This window comes from Cherax quadricarinatus, chromosome 9 (assembly GCF_038502225.1).
Source record: "Cherax quadricarinatus isolate ZL_2023a chromosome 9, ASM3850222v1, whole genome shotgun sequence".
Lineage (NCBI taxonomy): Eukaryota > Metazoa > Arthropoda > Malacostraca > Decapoda > Parastacidae > Cherax > Cherax quadricarinatus.
The window spans coordinates 45,556,782-45,571,763 of record NC_091300.1 but is presented as its reverse complement, the minus strand read 5'-3'; the positions used below and the strand labels follow the sequence as shown (position 1 = coordinate 45,571,763).

Genomic DNA, 14,982 nt, shown 5'->3' with positions numbered 1-14,982 from the left:
CTATTTTCAGTCAATTCCATTGTTCCAGTTGTCCAAACTCATAGCTATTTCTTTAGAACTCCATTTTATCTATCAGCTGAGTACAAGAAACCTCCCATTTACTAATTTGGACTACCCAATATGGTGGTCAGAAATTGGCAATTTGGCCAATTTCACGCAAACTAAAAAAGATGCCAATTTCAAAATAGGGTCCAGAATAAACAAGGTAGACATTCGTGGCACTAAAATAACATATGCTCTGTTCATTAGTCACATCTCTAGGCTCCTCTTATATTATTATTGCTTTCTATTTTGATTTTTTATTCATACAAAAAAATACAAAATTTACTGTTATGCAGACTACTGCATTATTGTAAAAATGGTATAAATAATATCAGTGCACTAGTGAAAGAATATTAGACTCCCCAGTTGACGTGTATTCGACGTGTGGTGTGATTTATTTACTCCTGAACATTGGTAAAAATCGAATATTTCCGCTACTTTGAGCTCAGTTTCAAGGTCGTTTTCATCGTCAAAGTAATGAAAATCATCTCTATTTCTGTAATATGTTTTCCATTTTATCACCTAAGACCATGAAAACGCGAATACAACGATAAATACTATACGAAAATACACCTCAAAGTCTGCGTTTTATTCCAAAAAAACGATCAGTTTTTTTTTTCTCATTACGCAATGTGTGCTGCAGGATTTTTTTTATGTGGTGCACACTGACCACACAGACCCATTCTCTCACATGTGGGCCTACCAGCTTTCTCCCGCTTGATTTGAAGCCGCTAGAATTATTGAGTATATATACGTCAGAAACATTGGCTCGTAAGACGTATTTATACGTCAAAAACGGTCAAAGGGTTAACCCGTAAATGGTCCAAACGTATATATACGTTCACTACCGTACTGCCCCAACTTTTTTGAGAAAAAAAAAACATTGTTTTTTTTTAATAGGAAAAAGGAGCATATGGTACCCAGGTATCCCCAATTATTTTAATATGGTGCACAGTGAGTACTCACACCCATTCTCGCATGTCTAGGTGACTCAGGCTTATTGTGGCAATGTTAAATGTAGGACACATAAAACGTATATATACGTTTGGGGCACTAGCGGTAAAAACGTATATATACGTTTGGACCGTTTACGGGTTAATACTGAATCTAAGTTCAGCATTATAAAATCCTCGACTGTGACAGTGCACAGATACCAGTACAAATTAGGTCAGAAGCTACAGCTCAGGACCTCAGTTTCTCAGAGTGTCTATGCGACACAACCTCAGTACAATGTCGAAAATCACTAAGTCTAGGCTATGTTCTGTGAACAGTTACACAGAACCAACAACAAGAAAGCGACAGAGACTACCTTCCAACAAGGGCCCACGAGGGAGAGTAGTAGAGGGACCTCTTGCTAGAAGCACGTCCAACCGACAATAATAAGTGCAGGCCAGCTAGACTCTCTCCCGGCGAGGTGTGATAACCCCCCCCGATCACGTGACTATCCGTGGGCTGCTGCTGCCGGCAGCGTAACGAGCGGAGAGAAAACACAGTAGTTAGACAATGTTATCAGCTACTTAACACTCGAACTATGAGCACTTAATAATATATAAATGTTACATTCTACCTAATAATATAACTAAGTCAAATAATAATATAAAGCAATATATTTACGATTTAGCTATTATTGAAAATATAAGCAATATAAAAAATATGAACAGGTAATATACATTATATACATTGTGACCCATTCAGGGGTCGCAATAATCTCGTTTGATAGAATGGAACATATACTGTGGTCCCCCGCTTTTCGTAGTTCCTGGTAATCGTAAAATCATAGGGGTATTTTCGTATAAACATGGACTCGCTTTTCATAGGTTGACTCGCGAGTCGTAGTTCGTCCGGGACGTGTACGCACGGCGTGGGCCAGGGCGGCAGCCAGTCTGGCATTGTTTACCAGTGAGCGAAGGTCCCCTCGCATGCTCCAGCGAAATTTTTCATAATATTCCATTTATTTTAGTGCTTGCAAGTACTAAATAACCTACCATGGCTCCAAAGAAAGCTCCTAGTGCCAAGCCTGTGGTAAAGAAGGTGAGAAATACGATTGAATTTAAGAAAACCATCATTGAACAATATGAAAGTGGTACAAGTGTGGCCGAACTGTCCAGGATGTATAAGAAACCCTGCACAACCTTATGTTCCATAGTGGCCAAGAAAAATTAAATAAAGGATGCTGTTGTTGCAAAGGGAGTAACTATTGTGACAAAAATGAGATCACCAGTACTGGAAAAGGTTGAGAAGTTATTATTGGTGTGGATAAATGAAACAATTAGCAGGAGATACTCTTATGACTTCGTTTATTTGTGAAGAGCAACACATCGCAGCTCAGAATCTTGCTGCAGAGGAGGAGGAAGAGAGATGGAAGAAGGTGCCTTCTTCAGAAATTAAAGAGATTTTTACTATGTGGGGTAAGATGGAAAGCTTTATTTGAGAAACATCACCCTAACAAGGTTGTTGCAAGCCAGGTTGGCAACATGTACAGTGACAAAGTCTTGGGCCATTGTAGGGAAGTGTTAAAGAGATGCCAGAAACAGAGCTCTCTCCACAGTTATTTTGTGAGACAGGACTCCAGTGACTCTCAAGGTGGTCCTAGTGGCATTAAGAAACAGAAAAGAGAAGCAACCCCAGAAAAGCAAATGGTACCTGAGGTGTTGATGGAAGGGGATTCACCTTCCAAACTATAAACAATCCACTCTCCTCCTCCAGTCTCCCATACACTAAGAAGAATCTCCAATAAAGGTAAGTGTTATGCTGTTAATGTTTCATTCATCATTTCCCATTATATTGTTTATGTATGACATGTATATTTCATGTTAAAAATTTTTTTGTTTTAATACTTCTGGGTGTCAGGAACGGATTAATTGTATTTACATTATTTCTTACGGGGAAAATTGATTCGTAAATCATAAATTTATTTTATAGTAACGGCTCCAGGAACGGATTAATTACGAACAACGAGGGACCACTGTATTACAGAAACAGTGATTGATTATATTGGTTGCAAGACTGACAGTAGGTTGAAATTGAGCTCAAAGTAGTGGAAATGTTAAATTTTTGCCGATGTTCTAGAGTGCACAAATGATTTCACTTGCCCAATACATGTCCAACTGGCCAGTCTAATATGCACTGACATTATTTATACAATTATTACAACAATGCAGTAGCCTGCATAATAGTAAATTTATTATTTTTGCATGAATAAAAATTCAAAATGGTAAGTAAGTGTAATGTAAGAGGGGCCTGGAGACATAACTAAGGAACGGAGGAAATGTTTTTCAGTGCCAGGAATGTCTACATTGTTTATTGTGGACCTCATTTTTAAACTGGCAGTTTTTGTATTTTGTGTGAAATTGGCAAGATTACTGATTTTTGATCACTTTATTGGGTAGTTGAAATTGGTAAATGGTTGGTTTCTTGTACTTAATCAATAGACTAGAAGGCACACTAGTAAAGTTTGGTTGACTGGAACACTGGAATTGGCCAAAAATAGAGCACAAAGTGGGCAAAATCACTAATGAGTAAATATCGCTGAGACCGCTAACTTTGCAAGAGCATAATTCCTAAAGTTTTCCATCAAATTTCATATTCTTTGTTTCATTACCTTCAGAAAAAGATTGTCATTTCATGATTTTTTTTTTGGCTCCTAGTTTTTTTTTCTTTTTTTTTGTTTACCCTGAGAGCAAGTTTGAGATCAGGGATCTCAACTCTGAAAGAGTTAAACCATATACATGGTCACAGTTTTGTTTTTCAGATCATGCATTTCATGGGGCAGGATTTTTTTTATATAGTGCATGCTGACTGTATAGACCCACTCACATATCTAGGCCAAAATTTACCACTTACAGCTTGTCTGAGTGAGCTGAGCTCATGCCATAATACTACGGCATGGACAGAGACGTCAAACCCATAGTACTACAGTATGGACAATGATAGGGTTAAGCCAATTCCATTGCTCCAGTCAACCACATTTGTAGCTGTTTCACTAGTATGTTTTCCAGTCTATCAATTACACACAAGACATTGCCCATTTGACTATAAAGTGCACAGTAGTCGGTAATGTGGAAAATTTTACACAAGATTAAAAATATATCAATTTAAAAATAGTCCAAAATAAACACCGTAGACATTGCAGGCACTGAAACAATTCCTCTGTTAATTAATCACATCCCCAGACCTCTCTCATTTTACCTTACCTACCATTTTGAATTCATAATTACACAAATATTGATGTACCCTATTTCTTGGATAATAAAATATAACCAGGAGTGATTGGTCTGGTTTACAGCACCTCAGTAATTGAATTAGATCTAGTAAAAGTTCATAAAATCGACTGGGATGGGGGAATGGGCAGGTTTTTTTTTTTTTCTTTTTTTTTTTTTTTTTTTTTTTTTTTTTACACAGGGTTTGACAAGGTTAAGGATCCCTAGCTTTATTGACAGCTATTTACAGGTTAAGGATTCCTGACTTTATTGGCAAGCTAAGAGCTGTTACCTACATCAGCTCATTTGAAAGCATTTTTATTGTTATGAGACATACAAGTAGGGAACAGGATGAAGTTGGAGCCATCTGTGGGCCAGCATTTTCATTTGATCAACTGACTTTATCTCGTTGACATCATTATGCTGTAGGAATGTGTTCCATACTCGAGTTGTAGGGAAGCCTTACCTGTCTTCAGGAAAATTGGCAAAAAGCAAATACAGTGGTACCTTGAGTTTCAAACAGCTCCCAGCTCGAACAGTTATGTAAGTGTATTTTGGGGGTCTGAAACGGACTAATCTAATTTACATTATTCCTTATGGGAACAAATTCATTCGGTATCAGCACTCGAACAGCCTTCTGGAACAAATTAAGTTCGTAACTCAAGGTACCACTGTATTTCCACTAATTCGAGGCCAATTTCAAGTTACTTCTGATCCTGGAACCAACCAAAATCATCTTTATTTCATAAGTATGGCTCTCATTCTATCAAATGATACCAAGGAACAACTAACAAAACTTTAAAAACTATTCTAGAAAACCTTATTTGCTATTCTAACTCTTAAACTGTATAACGTAGATCTACGTTTGCACCGCTTGCACTCCGAATGTAGAGCTACTTTTTTTTTTTTTTTTTGCATTTGAAAGCATGTAAAATAAAACGTAGATCTACGTTCGGAGTGCTAGCAATGCAAACGTAGATCTATGTTTGGACAATTGAAGGGCTAAACCAAACACAAGGTCAGAGTTTTGCTTATCCCATCTTGCTCAATGTAAGGCTAAATTTTTTTTTTTTTCCTCACTGTGTACACCTACCACATAGATCCATTCTCTCATATCTAGGCCAGAATTTACCACTCAAAGCTTACCTGAGTGAGGTGAGCTCATGATGTAGGTCTGTGTGACGGACCCTGACGTCAGTAATGCAGATCTGTGACTGACAGTGAAAGGATTAAAATGAGTTGGACATATATATGAGTGATTAGTTGGGCCAGTAGGCCTTCTGTTCTTAGGTTAGAGATAGTTGATGTGGCGCTGTAAAATACCTGTACAAGCATGTGACTGGCAGTATCAGCTATAACTAACATTATTGTTATGAAATAGTGTATGTGTGTGTGGGGGGGGGGGACGGGGAGGATTTTAGGACCATCAAATCTTGTGCTGTATTGAGCCAGATTCTTTCTCGTGGCTGAGTCAGCAGCCAGCTTTTCCCAGGCAGTAGGAATCCCTAAATAGAAGAGTTTATGGTCGAGCCATCTTTTTTGATATGGCACTATCGTGCTGTTACTTTCTCATGAAACATGATCTTGAATAACCTTTGAATCTTGATACATATTAAAAGTTTGGTTTATGGTAATGTGGTGTGTGAGTGAATTATCTAATAGAAATAAACTACTACACAGTCAGGTTTGTCTTGAATTTAATCTTTTTTTTTTTTATATAGGCGCTGAAGGCTTCACAACTGAGGAGGACCAGGAGATGCTATCTCGTATTGAAAAGCAGCTAAAGAGGAGATTTGCAATTGGATCCCAAGTATCAGAACATGCAATTGTCCAAGATTTCTTGAAGCAGGTAAAGTATATTTTATAAGTACAAATTTCTTGTTGTGATAAACAGTGGACCCCCTCATAGCGATATTAATCCGTGCAAGAGAGCTCATTGTTATGCGAAATTATCGTTATGCGAATGAATTTTCCCCATAAGAAATAATGGAAATCAAATTAATCCGTGCAAGACACCCCAAAGTATGAAAAAAAACTTTTTTTACCACATGAAATATTAATTTTAATACACACAACCTGAAAAAGGCATGCACAATTACATGACACTTACTTTTATTGAAGATCTGGTGATGATTGATGGGATGGGAGGAGGAGAGAGTGTTAGTGTTTAGAAGGGGAATCCCCTTCCATTAAGACTTGAGGTGTCAAGTTCTTTTCTGGGGTTTCTTCCCTTCTTCTTTTAATGCCACTAGGACCAGCTTCAGAGTCACTGGAGTTCTGTCGCACAACATATCTGTCCATAGTGGCCTGTACCTCTTGTTCCTTTATGACTTCCCTAAAGTGTTTCACAACATTGTCAGTGTAATAGTCACCAGCACGGCTTGCAATAGCTGTGTGAGGGTGATTTTCATCCATGAAGGTTTGCACTTCAAGCCACTTTGCACAGATTTCCTTAATCTTTGTAGTAGGCAATTTCTTCAATTTCTCTCTCCCCTCCTTCGAACCAGTTTCCTCAGGTCTGGCCTCTTGCTGTTGAAGTTGATCTATCAGCTCATCAGTGGTTAGTTCTTCATTGTCCTCCTCCACCAACTCTTCCACATCATCCCCACTAACCTCCAACCCCAAGGACTTTCCCAATGCCATAATGGATTCCTCAACTGGCATAGGATTCTCAGGGTTAGCCTGAAACCCTTCAAAATCTCTTTGGTCTACACATTCTGGCCACAGTTTCTTCCAAGCAGAGTTCAAGGTCCTCTTAGTCACTCCCTCCCAAGCCTTACCTATAAGGTTTATACAATTGAGGATATTAAAGTGATCTCTCCAAAAGTCTCTTAGAGTCAGTTGAGTTTCTGAAGTCACTACAAAGCACCTTTCAAACAGAGCTTTTGTGTACAGTGTTTTGAAGTTTGCAATAACCTGCTGGTCCATGGGCTGCAGGAGAGGAGTGGTATTAGGAGGCAAAAACTTAACCTTAATGAATTTCATGTCCCCATAAAGTCGCTCTGCCACGTCTGTAGGATGACCAGGGGCATTGTCTAACACCAGGAGGCACTTAAGTTCTAATTTCTTTTCAGCTTGGTAATCTTTCACATTGGGGGCAAATGTATGGTGTAACCAGTCATAGAAAAAGTCCCTAGTGACCCATGCCTTACTGTTTGCCCTCCACAGCACACACAAATTTTCCTTGAGGACATTCTTTTGCCTGAATGGTCTGGGAGTTTCAGAGTGATACACTAATAAAGGCTTCACTTTGCAATCACCAGTAGCATTGGAACACATCAACAGAGTAAGCCTGTCTTTCTTAGGCTTATGTCCTGGGAGTGCCTTTTCCTCCAGAGTAATGTAGGTCCTGCTTGGCATTTTCTTCCAAAACAGGCCTGTTTCATCACAATTAAATACTTGTTCAGGTTTCAGTCCTTCAGTTTCTATGTACTCCTTGAATTCCTGCACATATTTTTCAGCTGCTTTGTGGTCCGAACTGGCAGCCTCACCATGCCTTATCACACTATGTATGCCACTACGCCTCTTAAACCTCTCAAACCAACCTTTGCTGGCCTTAAATTCACTCACATCATCACTAGTTGCAGGCATTTTTTTAATTAAATCCTGATGCAACTTCCTAGCCTTTTCACTTATGATCACTTGAGAGATGCTGTCTCCTGCTATCTGTTTCTCATTTATCCACACCAATAAGAGTCTCTCAACATCTTCCATCACTTGCGATCTCTGTTTCGAAAACACAGTTAAACCTTTGGCAAGAACAGCTTCCTTGATTGCCTTTTTGTTGCCCACAATAGTAATAATGGTTGATTGGGGTTTACTATACAACCTGGCCAGCTCGGAGACACGCACTCCACTTTCATACTTATCAATGATCTCTTTCTTCATCTCTATAGTAATTCTCACCCTTATTGCTGTAGGGTTGGCACTAGAAGCTTTCATGGGGCCCATGGTCACTTATTTTGCAGATAAAATCACCAGAAACACTGTAATAATACGAAATGTTCCGATTGTATGCTTGGATGTTACCGCGGAGGCTGGCTGGTAAACAATGCCACCGGCGGAACATGTGGCGATAAAATGTAGCGGTATGCGGATTTAATGTTATGTGATGCCAACGGTATGCGGGGGTCCACTGTATAGGTAATGTAGTTTACACGTAATGAAATATTTAGGCATAAATAAAAACCCTTAGTATTGGTTTGGAAATAGGGTAGTTGATGAGTGGAACAGTCTACCTAGTTGGGTTATTGAGGCTAGGACTTTGGGTAGTTTCAAATTTAGGTTGGATAAATACACGAGCGAGAGGGGTTGGATTTGAGTGAGACTTGCACACCAGAGCTTATTTCTTGGGTAGCATTGAAAATTGAGTTGGGCATGAATTGTAATGGACCTGCCTAGTATGAGTCAACAGGCCTGCTGCAGTGTTCCTCCTTTCTTATGTTCTTATGTTCTTATATAACTTTTTTCCATTTCTCCAGTGTTTATTATGACAGCTATTTTGTATATCTTTAATTATATTACCTTGATAAATATTTTTCTGAAGTATATTAATATTTAATCTAGACAAAAGTCAGTATTTACTGTATCTGTAAATAAAAGAAAGCAATTCTAAGGTTATAAATACAGTGGACCCCCGCATAGCGAACTTAATCCGTGCAAGAGGGCTGGTCGTTATGCGAAATGTTCGCTATGCGAATTAATTTTCCCCATAAGAAATAATGGAAATAAAATTAATCCGTGCAAGACACCCAAAAGTATGAAAAAAAATTTTTTTTACCACAAAAAAATGTTAATTTTAGTACACACAAACTGAAAAAGGCATGCACAATTACATGACACTTACTTTTATTGAAGATCTGGTGATGATTGATGGGATGGGAGGAGGGGAGAGAGAGTGTTAGTGTTTAGAAGGGGAATCCCCTTCCATTAGGACTTGAGGTAGCAAGTCCTTTTCCGGGGTTACTTCCCTTCTTCTTTTAATGCCACTAGGACCAGCTTCAGAGTCACTGGACCTCTGTCGCACAACAAATCTGTCCATAGAGCTCTGTACCTCCCGTTCCTTTACGATTTGTCTAAAATGGGCCATAACATTGTCATTGAAATAGTCACCAGCACGGCTTGCAACAGCTGTGTCAGGGTGATTTTCATCCATAAAGGTTTGCAGTTCAACCCACTGTGCACACATTTCCTTAATTTTTGAAGTAGGCACAATGGATTCCACAACTGGCATAGGCTTCTCAGGGTTAGCCCCAAACCCTTCAAAATCTTTCTTAATTTCCATACTAATTCTCACCCTTTTTACCACAGGGTTGGCACTAGAAGCTTTCTTGGGGCCCATGGTCACTTATTTTCCAGAAACAGCACCGAAAACACTGTAATAATACGAAATATTCCGAGTGTATGCTTGAATGTTACCGCGGAGGCTGGCTGGTAAACAATGGGACGGGCGGCACATGTGAGGCTGGCTGAGGCCGCACATTGGACGCGTCTCGGACGAAGGTCGCTGAGCGGGTTTTTGTCCACTATGCGGGGCAAAATTTTAGCGAACAAAGCGTTCGCTATGCGGATTGTTCGCTATGCAAGGCGTTCGCTATGCGGGGGTCCACTGTATGTACTGTAACCACTAAAAAAGTTACGTTCTTCTACAGAAATACCCCGAGCGTGCTGTATACAAAGTGTTGCACTTCATGATTCGTCGAGGAGAGCTGCAGCACCGCCTACAGCGCAAGATGTTGTACCGGATAAAGTAAATTAATGTTGTGATGAAATTTCTTTATTCTGTAATTTTTAAATGAAAAATTAACTATTTTTATGTTAAATATTATGTTTGAGATATCAGACTTGTGTAAAGTTTAGTGCAAAATTGGAAGCTGCTGATGTTTCAGTTGATATAGTTTGTGATACTTGATATAAAAAATATATGCTGTACCAGTATCTTGCTTTTTTCTGGTTGATGATTTTTTTTTTTACTGTAAATTGTATTGATATTTATAGTTCATGCAGCACAAATGCACATGTATAAACAAAACCAAAATGTGAATTTTAGATTGCAAAGTTATTGTGATACATAAGAATAAAAATTGATGAAAAAATTTAAATATAAGAAATCTACAGTTTGGTAAAAATGTAATTACTGCTACACAAGACAATGAAAGCTGCTACCAACCTTCATAAAGAGTAAGGTTGCCAGTTTAAACCTAAAACTTGTAATTAATATTAATGTTCAAGATGTGAGTGTATCACTGCTGCTGCTACTTGAATGTAATTCATACACGTCAGGTAAGCTTTGCTTAGTAATGATGTAAAATGTATTGACTGTTAAATATTCCTAAACAGCACTGTCTGAAAAGAACTGGACACTTTCAGCACTGTCTGAAAAGAGCTGGACACTTTCAGCACTGTCTGAAAAGAACTGGACAGTTTCAGCACTGTCTGAAAAGAGCTGGACACTTTCAGCACTGTCTGAAAAGAGCTGGACACTTTCAGCACTGTCTGAAAAGAGCTGGACACTTTCAGCACTGTCTGAAAAGAACTGGACACTTTCAGCACTGTCTGAAAAGAACTGGACACTTTCAGCACTGTCTGAAAAGAGCTGGACACTTTCGGCACTCTGAAAAGAACTGGACACTTTCGGCACTGTCTGAAAAGAACTGGACACTTTCAGCACTGTCTGAAAAGAACTGGACTCTTTCAGCACTGTCTGAAAAGAGCTGGACACTTTCGGCACTGTCTGAAAAGAACTGGACACTTTCGGCACTGTCTGAAATGAACTGGACACTTTCAGCACTGTCTGAAAAGAGCTGGACACTTTCGGCACTGTCTGAAAAGAACTGGACACTTTCGGCACTGTCTGAAAAGAGCTGGACACTTTCGGCACTGTCTGAAAAGAACTGGTCACTTTCGGCACTGTCTGAAAAGAGCTGGACACTTTCGGCACTGTCTGAAAAGAACTGAACACTTTCGGCACTTGCATTAAGAACATAAGAACATAAGAATGAAGGAACACTGCAGCAGGCCTACTGGCCCATGCGAGGCACGTCCAAGTCTCCTACCGGCTTAAGCCAATGCACCCAACCTAGTCAGGTCAGGTCAGGTACTTGGGAGTTTGTTCCACTCATCCACAACTCTATTACCAAACCAGTACTTTCCTATATCCTTCCTGAATCTGAATTTTTCTAACTTAAAACCATTGCCGCGAGTCCTGTCTTGGCTAGATATTTTCAGCACACTATTTACATCCCCTTTATTCCTGTCTTCCATTTATACACCTCAATCATATCCCCCCTAATTCTACGTCTTTCTAGAGAGTGCAGATTCAGGGCCCTTAGTCTATCCTTATAGGGAAGGTTTCTGATACATGGGATCAACTTTGTCATCCTCCTTTGTACATTTTCCAGAGCATTTATATCCATCCTGTAATACGGTGACCAGAACTGTGCAGCATAATCTAAATGAGGCCTAACCAAGGATGTATAGAGTTGAAGAACAACCTGAGGACTCCTATTATTTATGCTTCTTGATATAAAGCCAAGGATTCTATTAGCTTTGTGAACACTTATGCACTGTTGTCTTGGTTTCAGATTACTGCTAACCAGAACTCCTAAATCTTTTTCGCAATCCGTAATATTAAGATCTACATTATTTAGTTTATATGTGGCATGGTTATTGTCCTGTCCAACATTTAGAACTTTGCATTTGTCTATATTAAACTGCATCTGCCACCTCTCCGACCACTGCATCAGTCTACTCAAATCTTCCTGGAGTGCTCTAATGTCCTTATTCTTCTTGTAACGGATCTTCCTTGGCTTTGGATAAAGACCTGTTTTTTAATACTGCCATCTATTTTTTTCTTTCCTTGCTTTCTCTGATTTCTCTTGCTTTCACTTAGCTTCCTCTTCTTTCTTTTCTCTTTGCTCTTTTTCTTGTATTTTTTTTAAATAAGTAACATGGGCAGTTCAAATGCCTTCATATCCCATGTTCAGACAATACTGTACTCTCTGGCTGGGGGTTGACAGGATATAGTATTTGAAGAGCATCTTTTACAAGACGTAGTTCAGTAATATTGCGGTCACCAGGAGCATATCTCTTTAGTGACAGGCTGGGCATTGATGTACAGATTTTTTATTCTTCATTTATCTATGTTGAGATGAATTCAGTCTTGGCAATGCTTGGGCATGATAGGTACCTGTAGGTATCAGTCACAGACTTGGAGGAGGAAGTGGCATTCCAGTAATCTTCTATCATTTGATCTTTTTTAAGCTTAGAGACTGCAGCATCTGTCTCTTAGAACTTGCTACTCAAAAATATAAAAGAAATCAATTTGTGGCTGGAGCTTCTGAACTAGATGCCTGATTGAGGCTGTTAGGCTATTGTATTTAAAGTAGCCTTTAAAATTCTAATACCTTAGATTTTTGAGCACTTTTTGCCAGTGATAACTTGGATTGCAGGTGTCAGTGTGGATCTGAAACAAGCACAAATGGCAAGTGCACCAGACCTGGTTGTCAGGGTTCAGATAGATGAGTTCCTGTTACTGTATCCCCTAAGACTAAATATCTGACTGAAAGTTAAAGGTTGATGCTCACAATAAATACTGAAGAGAAGTTTCAGTCATGTTTCACAGCTATTGCATTACACTTCAAATATCTGGGCATCACCTTTATCAGGCTCTGACACATCATGTCATAAACATGTATTGTGGATGTTCTCCTTTGTAGTTGTTGGAATCTCCTTGAAGATGGAAAGGATATTCTTCAGGAAGTAAAGCTGGATTTTGGTTGCCTCTTTCTTGCCAGGGACCATTTTTGTAGCTTCACAATGATAGTTGACTTAGCGAGTGATATTTCCTCAAAATGAATACTGAATGGCGGATACTGTCCTTGAATGTTATTTACCAGTATTCTGATGAACATGGCCGCAAGTCATCTCTGGCCGTATAGGAAGCATGTGTGTGTATTACAAAAAAAGTTATTTTTAAAGATGGTAGTTTTACTCCTTTTGTAATAAAGAGTTCGGGATACATAATACAACATTAAAATCAATTAATCTTTAATATAATATAAAAATCAATCTTTGGTCTATAGGTATTTAAAATATATGTATATACATGTTACAATAATAAATTATAATTAGCATTTTACTAAAATAAATAATTATTTGTGACCCTACACAGGGTACAACTTCTTTGACACTACTGTGTCATATATATATATATATATATATAGCTATGCTAAAATAATAAATTAAGTAACATTTACGATAATAAATTACAATCAACTCCTTATGACGCTCCGTGTCTCTCACAACACTTATCCGTGGTGTGTTGTGACGCTCCCTCTCAACTGTGTCACTTGACACCCATTCTTCTGTGTAATGATGCTCCTGCTCAACCGTGTCCACTAGACACCCTTTTCTGTGTCACACGACACCCTTTTCTCTGCCTCATACACAATATCTCTACTGTGTCACTCTTGACACCCTTGTCTCTGCGTCGCACACTATCACCCACAGCGTCTTTCTCGAGGCCAGTCACATGATACTGTTCAATGTACACTACAACCTGACCATCGTCAGTGTCACATGACACCCTTTTCTTCTCAGTGTTCCACTACGGTCCTGTAGCATATCTCAGTGTTCCATTCCATACTTGCTTAAGTGTCACACTACGGTCCTAGCCCAGTTCAGTGTAACACTCCAACCTTTTCTTCATGTAATGTCCCACTAAAACAGCATCAGATGACTCCGGCCCACAGTTGACCAGCGTAGGCGGCGAGTCCGCAGACATCACCGGTAGTCCTGTAAATACTCTCCAAGGCCGGTAGAAGTACACCGTAAGATGGTCTGGCGAGTACTGTCTACCACCTTCAAGACTAGTTGACACACCGCAAGGTTCCGATGCAGCACACACTATGTTGCAAGCTCACTGAATGCGGCCGTCAAATAACTGAGGCCAACAGACTCAGTGAGCTGCGGTGAGCGCTTCTTCTAAAATCAGTAGAAGCCAATAGAATACTCTACTGCCAGTAGATGTGTACCATTAGGTGTTCAGGTAACTACTGCGTAGATGCGTACCATGAGGTGTTCAGGTACTTACTGCTTCTAAAGCCAGTAGATGTGTACCATTAGGTGTTCAGGTACCTACTGCTTAGATGCGTACCGTGAGGTGTTCAGGTACTTAATGCTTCTAAAGCCAGTAGATGTGTACCATTAGGTGTTCAGGTACATACTGCTTAGATGCGTACCGTGAGGTGTTCAGGTACATAATGCTCTAAGGCCGGCTCAGCAGTCCCCACATTGGGTTTGATGACGTACCCAGTGGTACTGCCGGCCGGCAGGTTAACTATTTAACCGCTAGTTTGGCAGGGGGCCATACATAACTTTAAGAAGACATATTATAAAACTCATGGAGCAGGGGGAAATAGAGACCTAGTAGTGACCAGTTAAGAGGCAGGGCCAAGAGCTATGAATCGACCCCTGCAACCACAATTAGGTGAGTGCAATTAGGTGAATACACACACACACACACACACACACACACACACACACACACGAGAAGATTGGTGGAGTACCTAGAAAGGAATGAGATTATACATGATAACCAGCATGGTTTCAGGGAAGGAAAATCATGTCACAAACCTACTGGAATTTAACGACAAGGTGGCAAAGTAAGACGAGAGAGGGATAAGTAGACTGCATTTTATTGGACTGTAAGGCTTTCGACACATTTCTGGGCAAGAGATTA

The 14,982-nt window shown here is 39.5% G+C and overlaps 1 protein-coding gene across 1 annotated transcript in view; it reads left to right on the top strand.

The window, feature by feature from the left end:
• The window catches only part of Mcm5 (Minichromosome maintenance 5), an 80,764-nt gene extending 70,586 nt beyond the window's left edge, over positions 1-10,178 (top strand). The window contains exons 12-13 of the mRNA XM_053772716.2: positions 5,963-6,090; positions 9,893-10,178. Coding sequence (XP_053628691.2) covers positions 5,963-6,090; positions 9,893-9,994 — 230 coding nt within the window. The 3' untranslated portion in view covers positions 9,995-10,178. The remainder of the gene's footprint in view (positions 1-5,962; positions 6,091-9,892) is intronic.
• The last annotated feature ends 4,804 nt before the right edge of the window (positions 10,179-14,982 follow it).